The 25,251-nt window shown below is 37.7% G+C and overlaps 1 protein-coding gene across 1 annotated transcript in view; it reads left to right on the forward strand.

Annotated features, from left to right (window-relative positions):
* USP7 (ubiquitin specific peptidase 7) overlaps positions 1 to 24,405 on the forward strand; it is a 39,655-nt gene extending 15,250 nt beyond the window's left edge. Inside the window, exons 7-30 of the mRNA XM_029957758.1 lie at positions 1,513 to 1,567; positions 2,098 to 2,178; positions 2,270 to 2,360; positions 3,135 to 3,217; positions 4,188 to 4,297; positions 4,993 to 5,149; positions 6,029 to 6,173; positions 6,703 to 6,833; positions 7,929 to 8,063; positions 8,255 to 8,356; positions 9,056 to 9,161; positions 9,522 to 9,614; positions 10,427 to 10,494; positions 11,645 to 11,745; positions 13,129 to 13,282; positions 14,671 to 14,738; positions 15,820 to 15,928; positions 16,024 to 16,101; positions 16,433 to 16,533; positions 17,160 to 17,259; positions 17,942 to 18,061; positions 19,425 to 19,496; positions 20,059 to 20,149; positions 23,007 to 24,405. Coding sequence (XP_029813618.1) covers positions 1,513 to 1,567; positions 2,098 to 2,178; positions 2,270 to 2,360; positions 3,135 to 3,217; positions 4,188 to 4,297; positions 4,993 to 5,149; positions 6,029 to 6,173; positions 6,703 to 6,833; positions 7,929 to 8,063; positions 8,255 to 8,356; positions 9,056 to 9,161; positions 9,522 to 9,614; positions 10,427 to 10,494; positions 11,645 to 11,745; positions 13,129 to 13,282; positions 14,671 to 14,738; positions 15,820 to 15,928; positions 16,024 to 16,101; positions 16,433 to 16,533; positions 17,160 to 17,259; positions 17,942 to 18,061; positions 19,425 to 19,496; positions 20,059 to 20,149; positions 23,007 to 23,113 — 2,458 coding nt within the window. The 3' untranslated portion in view covers positions 23,114 to 24,405. The remainder of the gene's footprint in view (positions 1 to 1,512; positions 1,568 to 2,097; positions 2,179 to 2,269; positions 2,361 to 3,134; positions 3,218 to 4,187; positions 4,298 to 4,992; positions 5,150 to 6,028; positions 6,174 to 6,702; positions 6,834 to 7,928; positions 8,064 to 8,254; positions 8,357 to 9,055; positions 9,162 to 9,521; positions 9,615 to 10,426; positions 10,495 to 11,644; positions 11,746 to 13,128; positions 13,283 to 14,670; positions 14,739 to 15,819; positions 15,929 to 16,023; positions 16,102 to 16,432; positions 16,534 to 17,159; positions 17,260 to 17,941; positions 18,062 to 19,424; positions 19,497 to 20,058; positions 20,150 to 23,006) is intronic.
* Positions 24,406 to 25,251: the final 846 nt, after the last annotated feature.

Here is a 25,251-nt window from a genome sequence, read left to right on the forward strand (position 1 = left end):
GTGCTCCTCCTGTCCTGTTACATGGAAAGGACTTGGTGAAAGTGTAAATATTTCATCTTGAATTAAGATCCCAGCTTTGTTATCTTTAGTAGCATGAAGAGACACCTTTCCCGAGGGTGTTTCAGATGCTTAATTTTGTATCTGAGAACAAGGTTTTAAAAATGTGTTCATGCCTGCTTTCATTTTTGGGAAGGAATTTTTGAATGTGTTTCAAGATCTGGGTTTCCCCCTTCCCTCACCCTGGAATCAGGGAGGGGTGTCTGACCTTGTGAGCCCTACCTAGGTGCTGTTTAGAGTATTACTTTTTAGTGGGTGTTGTGAGTTTCTAACTGATTTTGGCTTCTTTCAGTAGAAACTGATGGCATGTCTGAAGGAGCCCTTTTAATCCTAATTTTAGTATGTGACCTTCTTTTTCTTTTGTCCTTTAAACTGGTTAGTGTTTCAAGCCTAGGGAGTCAGGACATTATTTTTCATTTTTAATTATCTAACAGGTCACTTCATTCAGCTTTTTAAACTGTGGACCCCACACAGTTGTTGGCACAATTTTGAGATGAGTGTGCTGCCGTGTGACAGTGGGGGTGAGTCACAGAGAGGAGAGTGGGAGGGAAGATAAAGTCAGTGGTGCTCCTGATCACCCCTGTGCTGGTGACTTCCAGGGTTGAGGTAGAACATCAGGGTGAAGCTGAAACCTTCAGTCAGCAGGGCTTATTTCATATGGTTGGGAGTGGAGACTGCTGCAAGAAGAGTTGTCAGAGACTTAGAAAGCGTTCTTGGGTTGAAGAGCTCACAGGAGGAAGTATTTCATGCTGGAACTAGAAACATGTCATGTTTCTTGTTTCGTTGAAGGCAGTAGTGCTGGGACCCTTTGTTGCACTGTGCCCCTTGGCTCTGAGGCATTTAGAGACTGCTGCTTTCACACGGGTATGTTTGCACATGGGCAGTTCAGAAAGCTGAAGGCCTCCTTGGAGTTACTGTGTGCCCAGGATTAACTGTTTAGATGAGCACAAAGGAGCCAGTCTTTCCTGTAAATCCATTTGCTTCCTTTCATGTGCTGAAATAATCCCAGAACGCTACTTGACTGCACCTGAAGGGCCCTCAGAAGAGAGGCAGCTAGAAACACGCTCTGCAAGCTATTCTGACAGCATTGAATTTGCTCCCAGGTTTTTTCTTCAAGAGTTTTTTTTGGCATGAACTGAGGCCAGGTTGTAGACTGGGTGAATTCCCCTGCCTCTCCAGCTGGCTCTGTCTGCCCTCCCTGTCCCCAGTGCCACAGAGGAGAAGGCAGGTGGGCACAGAACGGCTGCCAGAACGTCTCACAAGTTCACTGCCCCTTCCTCCTGCTGAGGAAATCCCACAGAACCAAAGATCCTGTGCTTCAGCCAGTACCAAGTCTCAGTCTTTACATCTTGCTGTGTGTTACATTCTTGATCTGCAGAGAAATCACAAAAATGTCTTTTGAGCTGTATTGTTTTCTTCCCACTTAGTAATGTTGTGTTTATTTGCCTTACAAAGGTGGGAAACTTTAGACAGCTTCATGCAACATGATGTCCAGGAATTATGTCGAGTGGTATGTTGACACTATTTCTTGCTGATCTGTGATGCATAATGTTGTGTCTCGATACTGTGCATGTATAATAAAATTTACTAACAATCTGAGTAATGGTGGCCTTGATTAATTTAAATTAGGTTTCAAAGGCAGAGGTTTTGCCTTGGTTTATTTCTCTTTAAGAATGGGTTTGCTTATGGCCTTTTCTGGGTGAGGAATTTGTAAAGAATAGGAAAGCTTGAAAGTAACTGGAACATGTACTGATGGTGCTTTTATAGCCGTGGAGAGAAATGCAGTTTTGAAGCCACAAATACATTGTTACATCTGTGGGGTTTTCCAGACTCAAAGGAATGTAGCTTGGGTAGTCCTCAGTGGAATTTTTAGGGGGAAAAGGAGGATTTAAAGGACTAGAAAGGAGATGCCAGTACAGACTAACATTTCATTTTTATATAAGTGATGTAGAGTCTATTCAGTGAAGTAGTCATCTGTATGTGATGAATAAATAAAAAAACTACAAGATCATCTTATGTAAAAACTAATTTTTCTTTCAGCTGCTCGATAATGTGGAAAATAAAATGAAAGGCACGTGTGTAGAAGGCACTATTCCTAAATTGTTCAGAGGGAAGATGGTGGTATGTATTTAATACTTCTTAAAAAGATAATTACATTTACTCTGTTACTTGTATACACTGAAATTCTTTGGTGTTTTGGTTTTGTTTACAGTCTTATATCCAATGCAAGCACGTAGACTATCGATCTGAACGAATAGAAGATTATTATGACATCCAGCTAAGTATAAAGGGAAAGAAAAATAGTAAGTGATACACTGTGATATGCACCAGTTAAATACTTCAACATGTTGGACTTCAGTGCCTTATGATTTCAAATGGTTTTGTTGGTGCACAGCAATTTGAAAATCTTTGCTTTAAGACACCTCATTGAAAATATTTTCTGCAGAACATTATTTTACCCGCGTTACCTTTTTTTCTTTTACCTTATCCCATTTCCCTTCCCTGCTCCTTCCTCCCTAATTCTCTCACTGGTATCTTTTCAAAAAAGTCCACGAACTTCAGGAGTTTTCCTGATGTCATAAAACTGCATACTGTGCCATGGTGACAACAGTGGTGTTGTCACAGTGGGTAATAATTTATATATAAAGATGAACTCGAAGGAAATAGATTCTTATTTAGACCTGACCATAGTAATAAGCAAATAAAAAGAATGAACTCATCAGAACAGCATGACAGTGGTCCCTTATCATCTCTTTACTTGGAGTACAAGGCATGAAAAGGGATGTGTAAGAGTCCAACAAACAGTCATCTTGCTTGCTGCTCAGCAGCTGCAAAGTGAGGAGTTTTGGCAGACAGTTGTGACTCTGATTTTAAAATCTATTGATACCCTTATGTATGCTCCTACAATTTGGTACATTTCTGGACACTCTTAAGCAATATAAAACTTTTAAAAAACAGAAATATTCAAACACAAACTCTCATGTCCTAGTATGTTTTTTGATAATACATTGCAGGCTGGAGTAAACTTACTTTTTTCCTCCTCCTTCTGTGCAATTCCCTGATCTTTTTTCATTTAGTTTTTGAGTCCTTCATTGACTACGTTGCAGTGGAACAGTTGGATGGTGATAACAAATATGATGCAGGAGAACATGGCTTGCAGGTATTTTTTTTTATCTGCTTTTAAATGTTATTTCTTTATCCTTGATAAAATAGGGAAGGAAAATAAACTAGCAAAACAATGTTGCAAAACCCATTCTAGATTGTATCATCTGATTTTGGTAATGTTTCTTCTTAGACAAGCTTTGCATAGCTCTTCTTAGTTTTTGTTGTGTTTCTGAAAATGGAGCACAGATTTTATAGCAATCTAATTAGCAGTGAGTTTTATAGGACCAAGTCATTCAGTTACTGGAATGTTTCACTTTTCTACCAATCTCAAGACTGAAAAGTTCTTCCTCTGAGTAGCCTGTTCTTCATGTGTCAAGTGAAAAAGCATCATAGCTCCAGAAGTAACTTTAGAGACTTGATATTTGTATCATCAGGAAGAACACCAAATGAACCCTGGAATGTTAAACATTTATGTGTATGCACATGTTTCTGAGCTTTTCAGTTGCACTTTGCTTCACCCACTGGAGGAAGCTGAAGTTTCTTTATAATTAATGTTGTTTTACTAAAGCTTATTTCTGCAGCTTTGATACACCAGATGTTGTCAGTAATGTTTTATATATTCTTTTGCTGTTCTTGGGAAAGTACAGCACAGTAGCCAATACTTGTTGGCAGGATACAATGAACATGAAATTCTTAATTGATCAAAAATGAGGGTTTTCCTCCATATTCTCTTTTTAATTATATTTATACATGTGACTTGCTCTTAATGCTGTGAGGTGTCCAAGTGTGCTTGTATAAATGGCCTAAATTTAAATTAACTGAGTTCTTGTAGTAGCTCATGAGAAGGCTGGTGTAGCATTGAGGTAGTTTACTTGCACCCAAGTTTTGAACCATTCTTTGGTGCTGGTGCCCATTGTGTCATCAAGCCTATGAAAATCCTTAAGAAGAGTGTCTGCAGCAAACAAGTATTTTGAGTTGCTAAATATCTTCCAATTTCAACCCTCTATTTCCTTTAAAATGTCTAGGAGGCAGAGAAAGGTGTGAAGTTCCTAACATTGCCCCCAGTATTACACCTACAGCTCATGAGGTTTATGTATGATCCTCAGACTGACCAAAACATCAAGATAAATGATAGGTAAGTTGGTTGGTTCGTTTAGTTTGTGGGTTTTTTGGGTTAGTTGGTAATTTTTTTAATTGTAGAATTTGGACCTGTGAATGTATTTTACCAGAAATAATTTGCCAGAATCCTGTTTGTGTGTGGATAGGCTGCCACAAGAGTAAGTAGGATGAAAGAGGAGTTATCTGCTTTCCCTCCATCTGTTCCCATAGATGGAGGGAGAGCCATTTGCCCCCTCACTGTAAATAGAGGCTGATAATTTCTAAAGGACATACATTGCTGGTTGTAAACTAAATCTGTATTGCAGTGGTTTCAGCCTCACCAAGGTGAGACTGCAGCAGCTGTAAGGCATTTCAAAACAATATTCTAGTCCAGTGGTAGCTGTGCTAGGAAAACTGTATTTGTCAGAAAATAGCATATTTTAAAGCTTTTATCTTGACACAGTGAATCCAAACCAGCCTTATTTCAGTTAAAATGCTCTTACCCTTGTTACTGAGGGCATACTTTTCCAGAGGTGCTTGCAAAGATTATTTTTATTCCATATTAAAACAGTATAAATTCTGCCACCGTATGCAGTATGTCCTGGAGAGAAATAGCATTGTAACAGTAATGTGTTCAATTTTTGCAACTTGCTTTAGGAGTACATACAATGCTTAATAATCTGTGTCTGTCTTAACTACAAATACAATTCCCTTAATTCTTTTCAAAACTAGGTTTGAATTTCCTGAACAGTTGCCACTAGATGAATTTTTGCAAAAAACAGATCCTAAAGATCCTGCAAATTACATCCTCCACGCAGTCCTGGTCCACAGTGGAGATAACCATGGTGGACATTATGTTGTTTACCTAAATCCAAAGGGCGATGGCAAAGTGAGTACTGAAAAGCACCTTAAACACAAGTGTGTGTGTGTGTTGCAAATGTGTACATGGAGTTTTCATAACAGGCAAAGCTTCTGGAATTTTTGCACCCTAAAAGAAAAGTCTGCTGACACACTTCAGTTCTAGCAAAAGACATCTGACTAAGGGAATCCCTTCATTAATGTGTGTATGTGTTAAAGTTCTACTTCAAACTGATTTTATCCAGCAATTTTTTTTTTAAACTGACTTTGCTGAAGCAAATATGAACATTTCAAGTGTTTCTGTGACTCAGAAGTTCAGCATGTTTGCATGTCCCACTGTTACAGGTTTAGGTGACTTGATTGGATCAGACATTTATAGGTCAAGTGCCTCTTCCCTTGAGTTGACTGGTTTTGTGTATACCTGACTATTCACAGTAAAAGTAGAAGTCAGATTTTACTAATTCGTTGCTATTTGTCGTTTGTTCTTAATTGACTTTACTGTTTGAATTTAAAATTTGATGTAAATTTCTCTAAATATACAAATAATTACCAGCTGTCTTGTGCATCTCTGCTTTTTATTTTATTCTAACACAAATAAGGTCAATTTTCTGTTTCATACAGAAATACTTGATATTTGAATAACAGTCTGAAGAAAAGCTTCTGAAATTCAGTGTAAAATGTTCAAATACTTCAGCAAAGGTTTGGTATTTTTGGAATTCCTTTTGCTGAGCAGAAGTAGCAGGTAGCACAAATTACACTGAACTAGATCTTTTTTTACAAGTCACGCTGCTTGAAGAGTAATTTCAGTTACTTCAAAGAGGTGGAAGCCGTGCCAGAAATAGGATTAATTTATCATTCAAGAACACGATTTTATGTGTAAAATTATATTTATGTAAAATTTTCTCTCTAGTGGTGTAAATTTGACGATGATGTTGTATCAAGATGCACGAAGGAGGAAGCGATTGAGCACAACTACGGGGGTCACGACGACGACCTGTCAGTGCGGCACTGCACCAACGCCTACATGCTGGTCTACATCAGGGAGTCCAAACTCAGTAGGTGTCCTCTGGGCTGTGCTCAAAGGTGCATTTTAAACCAGGGATTTAGGGCTGTAATTTACCTCTGAAAATTCCCATGGGATCAACCAGCCTTCCTCTCACATTTGGAAAGTGTGTTCTAATCTAGAGGTGCCCTTTAGCACAGTAAAGCAGGACTTGGGCGTCTGCAAAGTGCTTCAGACGTTGGGTTTTTTACAGGTTGGAAAACTTACTGACCTAACTTCAGTAATTGATTATAAATATGTAGATATATGTGTGCTAAAAAGTGGAGCAGTAGTAAATATTTTTTTTAATTCTGAATGTTTAATTCAGAAGTCCGTGATACATATTTCATGGAAGTAGTGCGTTTTGGCTTGGGATAGAAAAAGCTGCTTTTGCCAAAGTATGATGATTTCAAGCCATGTTTTTAATTACACGATGAAGAAAGCTGGTTTTGACTTCAAGTCAGAGAAAAGTTGAATGTGCATGAAAAAAAAGTGCTGTTTGATGTAAATCTTGAAATGACATAATAAAATCTGCTTTGTAGGTGAAGTTTTGCAGCCTGTCACCGACCATGATATTCCTCAACAACTTGTAGAAAGGCTACAAGAGGAGAAAAGGATAGAAGCTCAGAAGAGGAAGGAGAGGCAGGAAGCTCACCTCTATATGCAAGTGCAGGTCAGCTTTTGAAACAGATTAAGTTGCAACTGCCTTACCATGAAAATTCAGAATGTTGAGCCACCTGAGACAAACCTTGATTTTTCTTTCCTTTTAACTTTTTTTTTTTAATTTGTGCTCTGAAGTAGTGTTTGAAGTGAAATTATTATTTTAGTGCTTGTACGTATATTTACATATGCAAAGTATCCTAATGAATCACACAGTACTGTCTGTTATAGACATTTTTGTTTTCTGTAGGATATATGTGCTTGTCAGTAAAAATAGGAAGTTCAGGTGAAAGGAAAAGGACCAGGTTATTTCAAATGGCTGCCCTGCCACTGCACTTTTATCTCCTTCAGGAATTATTTTCTAAAATTAGAATGTATCTAGCCATAGGCTGCAAGCCTGGACTTCTGCCAAACTGAGCTCATCAAGTAGAAGCAGAAGGAGAGAGTGCTTATATTTGCAATTATCTTTTTGGAAAAGCCAGATGGACTAGATCGTTATGAATTGCCTTAAGGAACCCCGTTTATGGCTCTTTCCAGAGCCCATCTGGCACAGGAGAATAGAACCCATTTGCCTCCATGTTTCTTTGCATCTTCTTTCTGGTGTTCATAAGTAGAGACACTGGTGAAGTTTGGCTCGTTCTGCACTGCATTTGCACTGGAGCTGTTTCCTGTGGGGAGCCTGGCAGCGTTTGTGTTTCTGTTAACAAAGAGTGCAGGAGGGCTCTGGGAAATACAGAAGGTTTAGGCAGCCTCCTTGCCTTACACTATAAAATAATTATGTAGCTTTTTTCTTTTCCCTTTAAGTGCCAGGATTGTTAGAGCACATGCTTCCAAGACTGGGATCTAAGCACAACTGGTTTTTAATTGTCCGGGATTTGTAAGAATTAGTATATTTTAATTACTCGCGCTGATGTGACTATCAATCACAATTTTTTAATTTAATTATAATCTGTGTGCTTGCAAATTGTCTTCATGCAAACACAGATAGTGTTAGCACTAGGCCACCACCCAGGCAGCCAGTGAGGTTGCATAGCAAAGCATCAGGAGAAGGTATTACATGGTGCAGCTGAGCTAATGTGAGTAGTAACCTTTAAATGTCATTTTTCAGATAGTGGCAGAGGATCAGTTCTGTGGTCACCAAGGCAATGATATGTATGATGAAGAAAAAGTGAAATACACTGTTTTCAAAGTATTAAAAAACTCCACACTCACAGAATTTGTTCAAAACCTCTCTCAAACGATGGTAAGTTTTCTGTAGCTGAGCACCTGTATGTACTTATTTTATGACATTATGGTTGCTTCATAGCCCTTGTCTTCTCCAGCAGTCATAATTTAGACCTTAACACAAAAGATCTGTTTGGGTTTAATAGAAGTATCTTAGCCTTTTTTCCTTGCTTTGTTTTAGTTTCCTGACACGTTTTTTATTTATTTTAGGGATTTCCCCAGGATCAAATCAGATTATGGCCAATGCAAGCAAGAAGTAATGGAACAAAAAGACCTGCAATGTTGGATAATGAAGCAGATGGCAATAAAACGGTAAATAGTCACTGATAGAGGACATTTTTTTTCTGTCCATCATTCATGATTTTTAGTTCTCATTAAAAATATCTAAGTTTGGGAAATCAGTTTTTTTCAGGGTATTAACTTTAAAATTAATTTCACTGTATCTGGTAAAGTTTGATACTTAAACAGATTTGAGATTTAGTGGATTAATTTGGATAGGAAGCAGGAATGTGGTGCATGATTTTTCTTCCATGAAAAAAAGTATGATGATGATGATTTTTAATGTTAGATTTAAAACAGAAGTATCTTTTTGAGTCCTCAGTTATTTGAGCAAAAAGTCTGGATTTAATGAAATGTGTTGCTTAAAATATGAAACACTGTGTCTAAATACCACAGAAAACAGTGATTGGTTTCTGCCCTGTCACTGTTGTGTTACTTCTAACATGAAATAATGTTCTTGCCATAATAAAGGTAGCTGTAGGTACATTTTTAAATGAAAGAGGTTTTGTTTTAAATAAAACCAATCATTACTGCTTTGTTTAACTTTTAGTGGTTTTGTATCTGTATTTGTTTCTCTTCATAAACTGCCTTTAACACAACTGTAAAAACCCCAAAACTCTCCCACTCATAGAATGTCATAAACTTCTTGTGTCTGATTAAATGCAGATATCAGTTTGTATTATGTTCTCCAGAGACCTTTTTTTTTTTCTTCTTTCACATCTTTCTACATAGATGATTGAACTCAGTGACAATGAGAATCCTTGGACAATATTTTTGGAAACAGTAGATCCAGAGATGGCTGCTACTGGAGCAACATTACCCAAGTTTGATAAAGATCGTAAGCAGATGGGCTAAACCTTCCCTAAATACAAAATACTTCTGTTTTGGGTATATCTCCAAAAACATTGTACACTCCTTTCTTCAAGGATGTCGTTGATGTAACCATCAAACAGTGCTGAAATTAGTTTTTCTCATGCAGTTTTTCCTTCATTTCTCTTGAAGTGTAAGACAGACTTTGCATGTTTTTACACTCTCACTAAATAAATTTATATATATATATTTATATTTTAAGGGCATTAAATAATTAAATCAAAGACACATACTTATTAGTGTGTAAAGAAAAATATCTAGGTGATCTCCTTCCCCCCTCCCTGCCCCAACCCTTACTTAAAATTAAGTCTTGTTCCTTACTTTGTAGATGATGTGATGTTGTTTCTGAAGATGTATGATCCGAAGACTCGGAGTTTGAATTATTGTGGACATATCTACACCCCTATATCCTGTAAAATACGTGAGTTCTGAAATTCAGATTCTTTGAAATAACCAAAGGCTTTTAAAGACAGTAGGTTGCACGTATTTTTTCTTTTAGTAATGTTTCTATCACAGAAACAGATTGTTATTTAACCCAGATCCTGACAGTTTTCTTCCCCATGCTGTGTCAGTGACACTTTCTGCAGGACTGAGCATGTCACTGCTGGTGGTCAGTTAATTGTTGGTTACAGGTTTGCTGTACTCACCAGATGTTGCTGAACATAAACAGCCCTTTCAGACTTGTTGTAAAGCTTTGTGATTTGATATGGCTTTCCAGTTCAGGGGTTTTCCCTTCTGTTTCAAGGATTTGGGGAAATATACTCCTGCAATAGCTTTTAAAATAATTCCTCTGCAGTCTTTCACTATGGCAGCTTGAGCAGCTGCTGAGACTGGATTGGGTGTCAGCCTTGATTTTCATATGGGTCCACTTAAGGAATTCAGCAAATATCCACTGAGTAAAAATACTTCAGTTTTTCATTTTATTGGCTTGTACATATTTTCTAATTTTTTATTTTAAGATATTAAATTTTTCTCTGGGAAGGAGTGGTGTTATTTCATCTCTTGAATGGTCTTTCACATATATTGTTGTTGTCCAAATGAAGTAGAAGGAAACCTTAAAATATGTTTCTGGGTTGGATGTCAACAAGGGAAGCTTTAACCTGGAAGGCTCTTTCTTAGGCATTGTAAAACCATCTCTCCAGGGTAGCAAAATAGGTTCTCTCCTTTCTGTGGTTGGTCTCATTAGCAGTTACTGCAACGTGTTTCACATTCCTTCTTTTTTTTTCCCAACAGGTGACTTACTTCCAGTTATGTGTGAGAGAGCAGGATTTCCACAAGAAACTAACCTTATCCTCTATGAGGTTTGCATTGACAGACTTTCTCTACTTCTTTGTCTTTTACATGCTATGACTAAAGAAAAAGAAGCTTTATTCATTAAAAAAGTTGCTTGTGATGATTTATAAACCATCAGCACTGTGACCTGTAGCTTTGAAGTCTATAGTGCTGCAAGAGAGTAGCAGATAGTTAACTTCAAAACAGATTTAATATTAAACAGCTGGAAGTGTGAGGCTTTAAAAACCAAAAAAAAATCTCTCCATGAAGACCTACACGAGTAGCTTAGTTGTGCTAAATCTCTGTTGCCATGTAAGAGCAGCTAATGTTGCTGATGTTATTGACCATTGTATTTTCAGTGCCCCCCTTAGGCAGTGAAGCTGAGAAAAAATGCTGCATCTTCTCCTTCCTTCCCTAAGTCAGAAGTCTGCAAACAAAATCCTTACTCCACTAGCTTGTTTCTGCCCAAATACACAAATAGTAAAGCTTCAGAACTGCTGCATTTATTTAGTGCTGAAGATGCAGATCTTGCCAAGGCAAAGTCCTGGCTAGAGTGAGAACAAGGAACTGGGTTTTTATTGGGAATTTTTTTAGCAGTCCTGCTGCTCTCTCTGGTGGTTCCAGGGCAGCACACACACTGCCATCCTAAAGAGCAAACTGTCAGGTGCTCCTGCTCTGGGCAGGGCAGGGTAACAGTTTGATTCCAGTTTGCTTAGACAGGTGCTTTTATCCCACCCTACGAGTATAATTATGTAACATGCATATAGATATTTTATAATACATGCATTTTCATTATGGCTTTGTTGGGATTCTCTTTTTTTTTTTTTTTTTCTGGAAGCTGAATCAGTAGAAAATTAATTTTGGAAAAAATTAATTAAAAAACATTATCAGCATAATGATAAAATAGTTTTGAAAATTAGGACAATTTGAGTGAGATTCCAAAGGTAAAAATGAGCAGCCAGTTTTATCAATAGCAATTAGATCTATCTGTACTCTAGCTAAGATTACATTTAATTTGTGTGTGTGTATATATATATACAGACACATATATATACACACACATTTTTTTCAGTTAAAAGGAGATACAAGTTACCTTACATGAAGATTTCTGCACTATTGTGACCTTTATTTTTGTCTTTTGTTTGTTCTGTGATCAATAATTTTTGTTCTTTATTGCAGGAAGTTAAACCCAATTTAACAGAAAGGATTCAAGACTATGATGTATCTCTTGATAAAGCTCTGGATGAACTCATGGATGGCGACATCATAGTGTTTCAGAAGTATGTATTTTAAGGGGGCAATTATCATTGCAATTAAATCACCTGGTTCATTTTGAAAGCAGAATTTCCTTTAACTAAGCATTTTTAACAAGAGCAAAGTATTATGTTCCAACAGTAGATATGCTCTCAGCAGTTCTCATTTGTTTATTCAAAAGGGAAGTGAAAAAATATTGGTAGTACTTTAATTATCACATGCCATATTATTAAGGAAAAGAAGGTTTCATCCTAGTTTAGGAAACTAACAGCCTGAAATAGGTCCTAATATGACAGAGAATGGGTCAGGAATGCATTTGATTTGTGCAGCTTTTTAGTGGAACCACTGCAACTCGGATACCAAAGAGCCTTCCAGCATTTCAGACCTCGGGCTCAGTACCATGCCCACTGTACAAGGCTCTTGGCTTGGAGCTCCTTTCAGCCTAGAACTGAACTAAACTGCTTTCCCTTTCTCCCTTTTTACTGACACTCACAGTTAGTTCCTTACTGGTGTCCTGGTCTGCGGTGAGGAGATGCTCCCAGTTTGCCTGAGCATATCCAGCTTGTAGGTGTACTGGTGTTTCAGCTGGAGTTTTCTCTGAGGCAAAAGGGGAACTCCTGCATCTTGTACCCATCAAAGGGATCTTTCATAATCTTGTCAGGGCTATAAATCAGCATTTCTATGCTCTCACTGCTGATGGTCACACCCAACTGTGTTGCTGTGTTTCTCTCCATGGGCTGACAGTGGGTGGAAGCCAGCTAGTCTATCTTCAGCACTCTTATCCCAGATTATGTGAGATGAATGTATTTCTCATGTCATGCCATGGAACTCGCATTCCCAGTTGACCCAGTTGGTGTTATGCACCTTTGGCTGGCTGCTGACTCCTGGGTAAGTGCACAGCTTGTACCCTGGTGCTATTTCTCTGCTGAGAAGTTGGGGTACCAGTCAGGAGTGACCCAAACCAGCCTCTGTGCCCACTGCTCTGCTTCTGTGGGCCAAGGAATGCTGTTGTACATCTGGTCTCTGTGCAAAGCAATTGATACAGGGGTATGTGGAAAGCTGTGCAGCATCAATACAGACACACACTGATGTGCCAGGGTGGGAGGGAGGGATGGCTCCTGCTGGAATGGTGCTGTGGAACCACAGGATCCAGGGTATGGCCAGGCTGCCAAGAGGGAGTGCAGCAGGTGAGGGCGATGGGCCTTGCACTGCACAGGGCTCTGGGTCACTGCTGACTGCATTAGTCCTACTGTGTACGAGTGGTGGCTCTCTAAAAAGGTTTCTAAACTTTAGCTCTGTATCTCTCAGCTGTTGCTGACTTACTGTAGAACATGTTTCTAAAAGCCCAAACTGTTTGTGTGCGTAACAGTGTGATATGTAATGGTGTTATCATCTGTTTGCTCTTGTAGGGATGACCCAGAAAATGATAACAGCGAACTACCAACAGCCAAGGAATACTTCCGAGACCTCTACCATCGTGTGGATGTCATTTTCTGTGATAAAACCATCCCCAACGACCCAGGCTTTGTTGTTACTTTATCCAATAGGATGAATTACTTTCAGGCACGTGCCCTGTTTCTCTGCTTTCGTTTCCTTGTTCTTTTGCAATCCTTCACAAGTGCATTATAAAGGTATTATATTACCTTTATATTCTATACATATATATACACACACCTATATATATATATACCTATATATTCTAAAGGTATTATATTACCTTTAGAAAAGAGTAGGTCTGTTCTTGTGCACCATTTGCATTGTGGTCATGAAAAATTTAAGGAAGCCATCAAGGCTTGTGAGAGGAAAATGCTCTAAACTCCCCAGTTTTGTTAATAATGAGTTATTTGATAATAGGATTCTTTCTTGGTAGGGCATTCTGCTCTGTCAGGGAAATCATATTCTAATGAATTTATGCATTTGCTTTTGAAGTGACATGTAAAATTTAGCTATTAGAAGGAAAGTACCTTGGGAATCTACTGATACCTATATTGTGCTTGTATCACCAACAATATTCATTTTGTAGACCAAACTGTATTGCTTTCTTCACACAATGCAGTTTAATGCTCAGTGACACTAACAGATCAAACCTGTGGTGTTCATAAAGAGTGACATGGGGTGTTGAGATGAGGAAAACTGGACATTGAAACTTTAAAAAAATGAAATTAAGTTGGTCTGATCTATTAAGAACCTGAGTAGATTTGACTCCCTACAGTTCTTCTTCAGCTGCTTTTGTCAGTGTCAGAATTATCACTTAAAACCAGACAGTTTATTTTCTGTCACCAGAGGCAGAAACTTTGAGCACCTGCATACACAGGCAAAGTCAGAGATGACTTTTGCTATCCTGTTCTCACTGTCTGCCTTTTGGCCAGTTGTCCTCTCTTATTTTCTTTCCACTTGAAGTATAAGGTCTTTATAGTTTGGTAAGGCAAAAATGGACAGAGAATGCCCATGCCTTCTGTGAGGCAATGCTGTGAAATATGGGAATAATGTGGTGTTATTACTTTAATTCACTCCAAGCAAGCTAACTTCCTTGGAGTGAATTAAAGGAGTGGGAATCTTCAAAGAGCAAGTCTTACTTATTCCCCTAATAATACTATAATTAAAAAAAATGAAAACCAAAACAAACCAACAGCAAAAAGCAACCAAACAACAAATTCAACCAAACAAGCAGAGGAATAGAGTTATTGTTGTGGATTTTGTGGCATTTGGGTGACAGTGATTTATTGTAATAAAACAGTTTCCTCATTTTTTTCATAGTATATCTTATTCTGTGTCAACCGTTCAGAAGCTGACAGCACTAGTTTATTTAGCCTTGGAGGGGTAGACAGTGGGTTTCTCTCAGAATGTCAGTAACATAATGTTCTTGTCTTGGATTGAATTGAGTGTATGATTGTAGAGCAATGTCATAACTGTCTGAAATAATTCAGAACTTACCCCAAATTTGTTTTCAGGTTGCAAAGACAGTCGCGCAAAGACTTAACACGGATCCAATGCTATTACAGTTTTTCAAGTCCCAAGGGTAAGATGAATTCCTTAGTGTTCTGTGTCTAAACTATTCCTTAAAAGATTTAGCCCCAAATATAGGTAGGTAGCAGTTACTTTGTAGCCTTTTCCAGATTTTTAACTGATTCTTTGCCAATAAGATGTCACCATTCTGGAATGTGCAGCAGGTTGCAGAGGCAGTTTGAATATTGCAGTGTCTGGCTCTAGAGCCTCAAAGAGCTGCATGTTTTAGAAGAGTTCCAGTAAGTATCACTGAAAAAAATCATTAATTCAAAGCCTTATGTCATGGGATAAATTACTGAGCTAATTCAAGTGCTGTTTCAGTGAATCCAGACTTCTAGAATGGAGGAGAGCAGAAACAAGTACACATAAAAGCAGTAGTTTTACTGATCTTACAAGTTGAAATGCAGGAGGTACTTCAATGATTTCCCCCCTCTTCCCTCCCTGCAAACGAGGTTTTATGAAGATGACAACAATTTAGCAAGTTCACAGGTGCTCAGAGGGATATTTCTGGTTAAAATCTAGGCACTAGATTTGAGTCTGTGTAAAACTAGCAGAAAACAGTGTATTGGTAGCTATCTGTATGTGCTGCAGGAATAATGCACCCACAAAGCTTACATATTTTTGTATTCATGTAAGTGTAGGTTGCTCTTTAGTTACCTGAGGGTATCTCCCTTCCTCATCAAGGAGACTTGGAATTTGAGTAGCTCTTTGTAGTTTACAGTGCTGTGGTCACTGTGGAATTTGCTGTGTCATGTGGCTCTGCAAATTAGCCTTCCACAGTCTAAAGCATGTGCTGCCATACCAGTAATTCCAGAGGAATGCAGGTCTGCCACCCTGCAGCACTGAGGGTGAGCTTGTAAACATCCAAGAGAGTTGACACACACAGTGAATGGTTTTTCTGTTCCCACAGCTCAGCTGTGTTTAAAAATCACTAAAGCTCTGTATGTTGTGCTGCTTAGGCTGTGGTAGCAATTATGTGAAACTGGAAGCCAGCAATAAAAGTGTTCTTGGTGCTTCCATTTACTGAGCAGTGATGGATTTTGGAGAGATGGATTGGGAAAACACACTCATGTTTTTCCTCTTTCCTTCTGTAGTTATAGGGATGGCCCTGGTAATCCTCTTAGACATAATTATGAAGGTACTTTAAGAGATCTTCTGCAGTTCTTCAAGCCTAGGCAACCGAAAAAACTCTACTATCAACAGGTAAGAGTCTTTTATTTTTACTGGTGTGAGTTAAAAAAAAAATCATTCTGCCCTATTCAAAGTATGCCTAAAGTGTTTTTCTTTTCTTTCTTTAGCTCAAAATGAAAATAACTGATTTTGAAAACAGAAGAAGTTTTAAATGCATATGGCTAAATAGCCAGTTTAGGGAAGAGGTGAGTGAGGCACTTGCTGTTGTTTCTGTGTCAAAAGTGGTATGGCTGTGGTTATGGGTCACACACTGTCCCTGAATAACATAAAATTAGAACAAAGTTGTACCTTATGTAAAAAAACTCTAACCAAACAACAAGAAAAAACCCACAAAGAAAAAAAATTGTGTCTGTTAACAAAAATTTTTGAAGATAACATAGGTGTTATTTTTAGTAATTGTTGTCTTTTACAGGTGAATTTTGGATGAAGTGAAGAATCCAGCCTGTTCTGTGTTTTAATGTGGATTTTTTTCCATTTTCAGATTTTCTAATGATTTTTGTGTTTCAAATTCCCCAGGAAATAACAGTATATCCAGATAAGCATGGGTGTGTGCGGGACCTGTTAGAAGAATGTAAAAAAGTTGTAGAACTCTCTGAAAAAGGTTCAGGGAAATTAAGGTAAAGCTGGAGGATTTTGATTTCTTTTTATGTGATCACGTGGATTTTATGCAGAAAAATATCCATAGAATTTAAAATACTGTAGAAAGTATTATTAACAAATTAAGTCTGATACTGTGTTAAAAATAAAAAGCTTCCAGATTCCCACTGTTAAAAAGAGTTATATATAAATTTATATGAATATAAATTGTATGCAATTATTTATTTTGTATTTCATAAAGTTATGTCCTTGAGAGGCATAAGTTTCATCAATTGCATTTGTTAGCTCACAATTTAATAATTGTTTCCAATTCAAGATTTCATACTATTCATTTCTTGGGAGTTACAGGAGTTAAAAGTGAGGTCATGTAAAGAGAATTTTTTAAGCAATCTATATTAAAAAGCCTTGTTTTGTAATGGCATGTACTGGCTTTTTTGCCATGAGCCAGAAGTAATTTAAGCTCTTGTAGCTTTACTGCTTAATTTTTACTAAAGACTGAATTTAAAGTTTTACAAAGAAAGAAGTAGCATCACTTTACATCCTGACTGCACTAATCTTTCTCAAGGTTTGTGGAAGAAATGTTGCATTGTTTTGGGGTTTTTAATTTTGCTTTTTAAAAATGCTTTTCCTGTTTGTTTATTTTAAGGCTGCTAGAAATTGTAAGTTACAAAATAATTGGTGTCCATCAGGAAGATGAGCTGTTAGAGTGTTTGTCACCTGCCACAAGTCGAACGTTTCGAATAGAGGTAAATAAATTCTCTTAAAGAAACTTTGCAACTTGACTTTGAGAGAGGAAACCCTCTCAAGTGGGAATTCTCTTTTTCTAGATTTCGATTTTCAAATACTGTGATGCCTGCAGCAAGTTAGATTACATGATAATATATATGTATTTTTAAAGGTAGTCCTTCTAAAAGGATCCTTGTTTGTTCATCTGCTTCCCTATAATTATTTCATTCTTAATTTTTTATACATGCTTATTATAACAATATGTGAGGGCCTGGCAATGGCCTGTCCATAGGACATTTAGTATCTTGGCAATAATTCCAAGGTTTGTGATATAAATGTTTATTCTTAGAACCCACTTCCATAGTATAAACTTAAATATTCTAGAAGACTTTGTGTCCTTATCTGTGAAGTTTGAGCTTCCTGAGGCAAATTTTGTTACTTAGTGTGATTTTTTTTCTTTCATCATTCAGATCTATTGACCTGCTTGAAAGATCAGAAATTACAAAAAAAAAAAGTTTCCAATGTAGATTGTAATGAAGACTCTTGTAAAAAGACTGTCAAACAACATGGTTCCTTTAATTGTTTTTAAATAGAATTGTTTTACATCGGTAACAAGACATCAAAAATGCTTTTAGTTACTTAATAAGGTACTTTTGGGGGAAGTTTAGCTGATTGCAGTCCTAATTCTGTGTCTGGATCTAGGAAATTCCTCTGGACCAGGTAGATATAGATAAAGAAAATGAGATGCTAATCACAGTGGCACATTTCCACAAAGAGGTTTTTGGGACATTTGGAATTCCATTCTTGCTGAGGATACACCAGGTACAGTGTGCCTTCCTTTTTCTCCCTGTGGGATTGTACTGATGATGTTTTGTTAAAGTACTGTCAAAGAAATGGATTAGTGTCACAAGTGTATAGGAAAATACCTGTATAGGATGTTCTGCCCTGGCTCTGCCTTTTTATGGTTAAATCATTCACCATCTCAGTTCCCTTTTGCATGTACAGATTGTTCAGTGTTTCAGTGAGCCCGTGCAATATCCAGAAAGCAGGTATTTGGCCTCAGACAAGGACTTTTAATGCTGTTAAATCAGTACTACCTCATTCCCCAACCCCCTGCAGAACCCCCCAACAAACACAGAACCCTATTTCCAATACCACTTTAGTAACTGCAGTGTGAACTTGTTGGCAAAAGTTGAACAGGCCGTGGTTGTTCAGCTTCTTACTGAGACAGGTGATTATGGAAAATGAGGTTATTTTCTTCAGCTCTTTTTCTGAGATGACTTTGCATTTCATAACTTCTGTAATTTGATGTGCTTTATCTTCTAGGGCTGGAAGTTAATACAAGAGTGAAAGCTAATTTGGAAAGCTTAATTTAAATTCTCAGGTTTTTCTGTGGTGCTGCTCCAGTTGAATGTCACACTGATCCTTTTAATATCAAAGTGTATTTCTGGGGGCACTCGACCATTTGCTTCTAAACTTTTTCTGGCTCATGTATATTAGTTTGTATGAAAATTACCTGCCTTTAAAGATTTGCCAATAAGGAATGCATCCACATCTCTCTACCTCATAGAATTTTACTAATTTCCATATTTTTGATCACTGTAGAGTAAACCTTTTATAGTGATTTCTGGTGGAAACCATTTGCACTGCAGTTCTTTGTGTATGACAGGTGATACATATTATTCATCTTTAAGTTGATGGTATCCATTCATCACTTTTTTGGGCAGTTTACACAGACAGTGAGCAGAAACATACTACAAAAAGTAGCAATATGCTTAGCAAGAATATGTTGTGGGTTTGGTTTTTTTTTCCCCCAAAATTCCTGTTTTGCTGCTTATTTTCTGTCTTTGATTTTTAACTTTAACCTGACTTGCACATGTCACTGGCAATGCCTGGTCACTTTATGGGGCAATTTGCATTATGATGAATCAATAAGACTTTTAACTTAAGTTAAAAGTTAAAAAAAGTTAAAAGTTAAGTTTTTAACTTAAAGTTGCTGAATTTATAGCAGGTTGCCTGCTGTTGTTCCATATGGTACTGAATGATGTTGACATTTGTGTAATTTTGTGAATTAACAGAGAGATTAAGGCAAAATATTTCAATGAAGCTCAAAGCAGGAAATATTAGCAGCTTCCCTTGTTTTTCCTAGATTTTTTGACATTAAAAATCTTGTTGTAATTATTAGGGTGAACACTTCAGAGAGGTTATGAAGCGGATTCAGACAATGCTGGACATACAAGAAAAAGAATTTGAAAAGGTAATTTCAAGTTAGGAGAGTTTTTACTGCTGACTGTAGACCCTAAATGAGTTTATTTTAATAAGTATGCAAACCACAGACTTGGGATAAGTGTAGGTTTTGATTGATAGAACGATTGCTTGACTGAAATTATGCTTTTTCTAAGAATAATTAGGTAGGATGGGTAGGGGTAGTGTTTCTGTGCTGCATCAAGAGAGATACTCAGCAAGACATTGAAGCGACCCAGAAAAGTGTAGCTGGTGTGGGACCTCTAGAGGCCACCCCCACTTCACATCCCTGCTCAGAGCAGAACTTGGCTCAAAGTCAGGTTGTGTGCAGGGTTTTACCTCACTGCACTTTGTAAGCTCCCAAGGATGGGAATTCTGCCACGTCCTGGACGCTGTATTTTATAACAGCACCACCATCATTGTGAAGACTTTTTTCTTTTCTTATACGTTGGCCTTTTACAACCCCTAAAGAATATGACTTATAACCAGCTGTGAGTTATACTATGAACTTAGATTTGAAGCTTTATTTTAGTGTGGTGTCCTACCAGTTGTTTTTTTCCCTTTTCTTTTCACAGTTTAAATTTGCCATTGTAATGATGGGCCGACACCAGTATCTCAATGAAGATGAGTATGAAGTGAACTTGAAAGATTTTGAGTCCCAACCTGGTAAGTTTTTAGACAACTTCACTATTCTTTTGACTTGCTGAAGTTGCTCTGCCAGTTGTTAAAAAGTGATTATCCTTAACTCAGGATGCAGAAACTCTTTGTTCATGACCTAGGTTATATGTAGTAACCAATCAAGTATTTATATACACTTGCATGCACAGGGAGCAGTGTTAATTGTATATGTTAGTCTGAGGATATGTACTTTATAGGCATATAAGTAACTAAATAATCTGTTTCCTTGAGAGTTAAAAGATTGCATTTGAGTGACCAAATGGGTCAAATATCAGTATATCACACTTGACAGAAGTGAATTACAGTGTCACTTGCACCTTATCGTTATTGTCCATCTGCTCCCTTGAACATTTGATCCTTATGGAATGATACTTGTTCATTCTTGATATCTTGATATCTGCAATGAATCTGAAAAATCTTAACAAGAACATTACATATGTTATGAATAAGATGCTGGTTTGATTTTCTTTTCCTAAGAGATGATTCCCCAAGCTACAAATGCAGCTCTGTTCTACGTTTGTCTCTGGATGGTCTGCCATCTTGTTTGCTTGACTGATATTTAAAGATCTGTTCTCTGAGGAATTTACACATGGGAGAAACCAGATTAATCCTTCAGGAATTCCACCACAGTAGTCTTTTCATAGAATCATAGAATGGTTTGGGCTGGAAGGCACCTTAAAAGACAATCTCATTCCAACTCCCTCCCTGGGCAGGGATGCCACCCACTAGACCAAGTTGCTCCAAGCCCCGTCCAGCCTGGCCTTGAACTCTTCCAAGGGTGGGGCATCCACAGCTTCTCTGGCAACCTGTGCCAGTGTCTCACCACTCTCTGAGTACAGAATTTCTTCCTAACATCTAATCTAAATCTCTTCTTTTCCTCTTTTGAGTGTTACAATTGGGAATGGCCCCTTTGAATCCACAGTCGGGGATCCATTGAAAACCTTTAATTCATGGGGTTTTTTTGCCCTAGCTTAGCTGAGTGTTCCTCTTTGTGAGCTGCTCTGTCTAGTAGGAACAAGTTTGAGGACAACTTGCTCTCTGCAGTTCTATTTTTCTGACAATTAGGAACTCTGGTTTTTGTTAGTAGGTTTTGCTAGGGTCAGGCTTCCTCCTATTTTTTCCAGCTGTGCTCTGGATTTATGTGACACTTGTAAAGAAATCCTGTAACTGTCCATTTATGTCAAAACCTGCAGAGGGTTAGACCTGTAGTATTACTGAGTACTTTGCAGGAACCCAGCATAAAGTCCTCTTGTTGTCTGTGTTGCACAGCTGGGTTTATGGCTGTGAGGGGATTTGCCAAAACTGTGAGTGCCTCCACTCACAGCTGCACAAGTTGTGTGAGCCCAGGAGTGTGTCACTGGAGGGACCTCTCTCTCTGCACTACTTGTGAGGAGTCTCTGGAAGATGAACTTTGAGGTGGACATTTCTCCATGGACACATAAACTCTCTCTGGTGTGCCCAGAGCAAGCAGAGTCCTGGTTGTTTTCTGGGAGTCATTTCTTTTGGATCTGGGAGGGAAAGGCAATAGTCTGAAACAAACTGTCAGACTTTGTGAGCAAGGAAGAACCACTATTGCCAAAACAACACAAAAAACTAACCAGGGCAAAAGTACAGAACATGTCAGAAAGGGGAAAAGGGAAAACTTGAACCATTTGTAGGAATTGTAGGGAATATAAGAATAAAAGGTTTTAGAGGTCATGAGAAGTTACCCCTTTGATATAATACACTTTGGTAGAATTAATTTGTACAAATACCAAATTCTAACACATGGTGGACTGATGGAACCAAAGGTCTGGCATTTCTCAATCTGACATAGCTGATGTCAATGGTGTCTCTCTGCTTTTGCCAAGGTGCACTATAGAAATGATTGTGCTGGCACTAGCCATGTAGGACTTAATTTTTTCCTGTAAAAACATTCGAGTAAGATTGGCAATTCTCTTTTTATTTGACATTGACCGTTACGTTAAGCAAAAAACCAAATAATTTTGATTGAGGAAAATCGATCCCAAAAAGCAGATGCAGGCAATGAACAAGGTCAAGGGTTTTATGCTTTAGTGGTTGCAGTTGATGGCTTTGAATGTAAGAGTGTGCTTTTCTTGCTGGAGGACTCTTTAGTTTCTGCCTTTATCATTTCACTTCAAAGACCATGTGATGCTCTGAATTGAGGACATCTTAGAAAAGTATTTCTTCCATTTGCAAGAAGGGTGTGGACTGTGGCTTTTCATGAAAATTAGCAGTAGAAAAAATCATATTAGGTTGAACAAGTGAAACAGTCTGTATGTTTTCTTTGCAATCTAAATATGACTACAGTTTCTTCTCAGAAAATAAAGAGGAGGGTCAGTTACACGTTTTGTTCATTAACATTATTTCCATTTTACATGAATTTAACAAATATTCCCACTTTAACCAGGTGATAGGATTAGCTTAAAATAGCAGAGATAACTTACAATAGAGTGAATGCTGTAGGTTGCCACATTTTGATGATGGAAACCTCCCTGTTTGAAACAGGCTCAGCACTTGGGTGAAAGCTGGTACTCGATATGCCTGTGGCCATAGGTTTTAACAGTAGTTTTCTTGCTTTAGCACACAGTTCACTGCTGTAAACACCTGTAAGTGACTGAAGAAGGGACAAAACAGCTGCCTGATCCAGAAACAACTGTAAAATGTATTGTTGGTCAGGAAAGTGCCCTGTTGGCTGTGGACTGCAGGGCTGTTCTGCAGCCTCCTTCCCTCCCCTGTGATTCCCAGCAAACTGTGAACAGGGCACACAGAAGTAGTTTGTGTAACAGAAATGTTCCAGTGTAGTCTTAAAACTTCAATAATGTTTTTCTCTTTTCTTTTCTAGGCAACATGTCTCATCCAAGGCCATGGCTAGGGCTTGACCATTTCAATAAAGCCCCAAAGAGAAGTCGCTACACTTACCTTGAAAAAGCTATTAAAATCCATAACTGACTTACTTAACCAGATTGTCAAGGCAAGGGACAAAAATAAGTGTGTGTGTGCACCTTTTTAACAACTGTAGAACTTTGGTACACGTGCACTATATCTGAAGTCTTCAGCAAGAGGATTTGCTGCTGATGTTAATTTTATTTTGTTGAGGCTGTTCAGTTTGGCTTCTCTGTATCTATTGACTGCCCTTTTTGAGCAAAATGAAGGTGTTTTTATAAAAGCTTGGATGCCAATGAGAGTTATTTTATGGTAAACGTAATGCAAGGCAATTGTCAGCATAATGAGGGAAGAGTTTAGTAGAACAGTTGACATTGGCAAAATTATTTGTCTGTAGTACGTTTATAGATGGCATAAGCTGACTGGCTGCCCTTCCCAGTGTGGTGTTCACCATCACTGCAGCTAGTAAGTCTTATGTTTAGACTCACATCAGATTTATTTCCTTCAGTTATACTTTAAATGACATTTTTGTGCATTTGTAAATGCAAAAAAAAAAAACAAACTCACATCATCAATAAATAGCAATCTCTACTTCATTGTGTACATTGTTGGCACTTATTTGGGATTTTTGTCTCCTCCAGCTTCATAGAATCTTTTTTAATAAACTAGTTTTCATTTAATTTAGTCAATACTTTGCATCCCATTTTGCCAAGTGGATGCCCTGAGTCCTAAAAAAAAGAGATATTTGGGTCTTTTGATGAAATTTTCAAACCATTGATAAATACTGTTGCAATTTATTATGCCATCTTCTGGCAAATAGAATGACACTCAAAAGTTGGCAAAAGCAAGTGAAAAGATTATAAATATCATTAATTTAGTTACCATGGGAAGAGATGGGGAAAACACAAGAACTAGCCTTTTAGCACAGAGGGCATGCTCACTAGTGTTTAGTAAGCTGTTGACTTTGTATAAAAAAGGAGGAAAAAAAAACAGAAAAAAGAAGAAAAAAAAACAGAAAAAAGAAATTGTATATTTAATGAATGAACATGTACAATTTAACACTTGGAGGTTAATTTTATTGGGTGAGTCTGCAAGTGAATTTCACTGATGTTGATATTCATTGTGTGTAGTTTTATTTCAGTCCCCAGACTGCTTCCTTTTCTTTTGGAGCTAATGCCAGCCGCGTGTCTAGTTTTGAGTGCAGTAAAGATAGAATCAGCAATTCACACTTAATTTTACATTCTTTTCCAGTATTTTATTTTGTTTCTGTAGCCGCAGTGTACAACTCCTCTTCCTGTATATTGCCTTTTTTTGCTGGAAAATGTTGTATGTTGAATAAAATTTTCTATAAAATTTTTTTCGATGAGTGATGACATGGACATTGAAGAAGATTTCTCCTCTCCTTGGAAATAGAGTTTTGGGAAACGTTTTCGTTCGTGAGATTTTTGCTAAAGGTGTGGTTTTTTTCCTTAAGTGTTGACAATTGTATAATCCTCATTGGTTGTTTTGGGGAAACTTTGTGGGGTTTTCTGTCTAATAGTTTTGGGTTTTGGAGGTTTTTTTTGTGTTTTGGTTTTTTTACCTCCTAACTAGTCACATTTGAGCTTAACAAATAAAAGGTTTTCCAGGAAGGAGCCATGTACAAATGACAAATGGAAAAATTATTTTACTAGTTCATTTGTAAAGCTTGTAGTAGAGTCTTCGTGGTAGACTGGACTCTGCCTGCCTGTACAAAATTTTGTGGTCCAGATTCTCAAGTCTAATATTATAAATGGTGTAAAGTGAAATCTGGAGTCTCTAAAGGTAAGGTCTCTTCATAGAGTAATAGGTTCCCTCCGTAATGTGTTCCCTGTATTCATAACCAAAACAGAAAGTGCAAGTTTTAGCTATGTTTGGTTTTCTTTTTAGTTTGTATCTTGCAGTGCTTTTAACTGTTTCTTATTTCCAGTCAAAGCAAACTAGTTGTTTACTTTTTTTTGTCTCTGAGTGTGTAAGTTAGGGATAGAGGGAAGTGCTTGACTGGCATGCCTTAAGTGGGGGAAGTTTTCCTTTGGTTTGTATTTCCATCAAGCTGGTGAGAATTACAGCGTCCAAGTGGTGGTTTTACTGGTACTTGGATTGTCTCTACAGACTTTCACTATATGTCAGGATTTGTTTTCAGACTATTTCTGTGAAATCAGAGGCTCTGGTCAGCAGTAGTAAGC

This window comes from Manacus vitellinus, unplaced genomic scaffold, assembly GCF_001715985.3.
Source record: "Manacus vitellinus isolate BGI_N305 unplaced genomic scaffold, ASM171598v3 scaffold_12_pilon, whole genome shotgun sequence".
Taxonomy (NCBI): domain Eukaryota; kingdom Metazoa; phylum Chordata; class Aves; order Passeriformes; family Pipridae; genus Manacus; species Manacus vitellinus.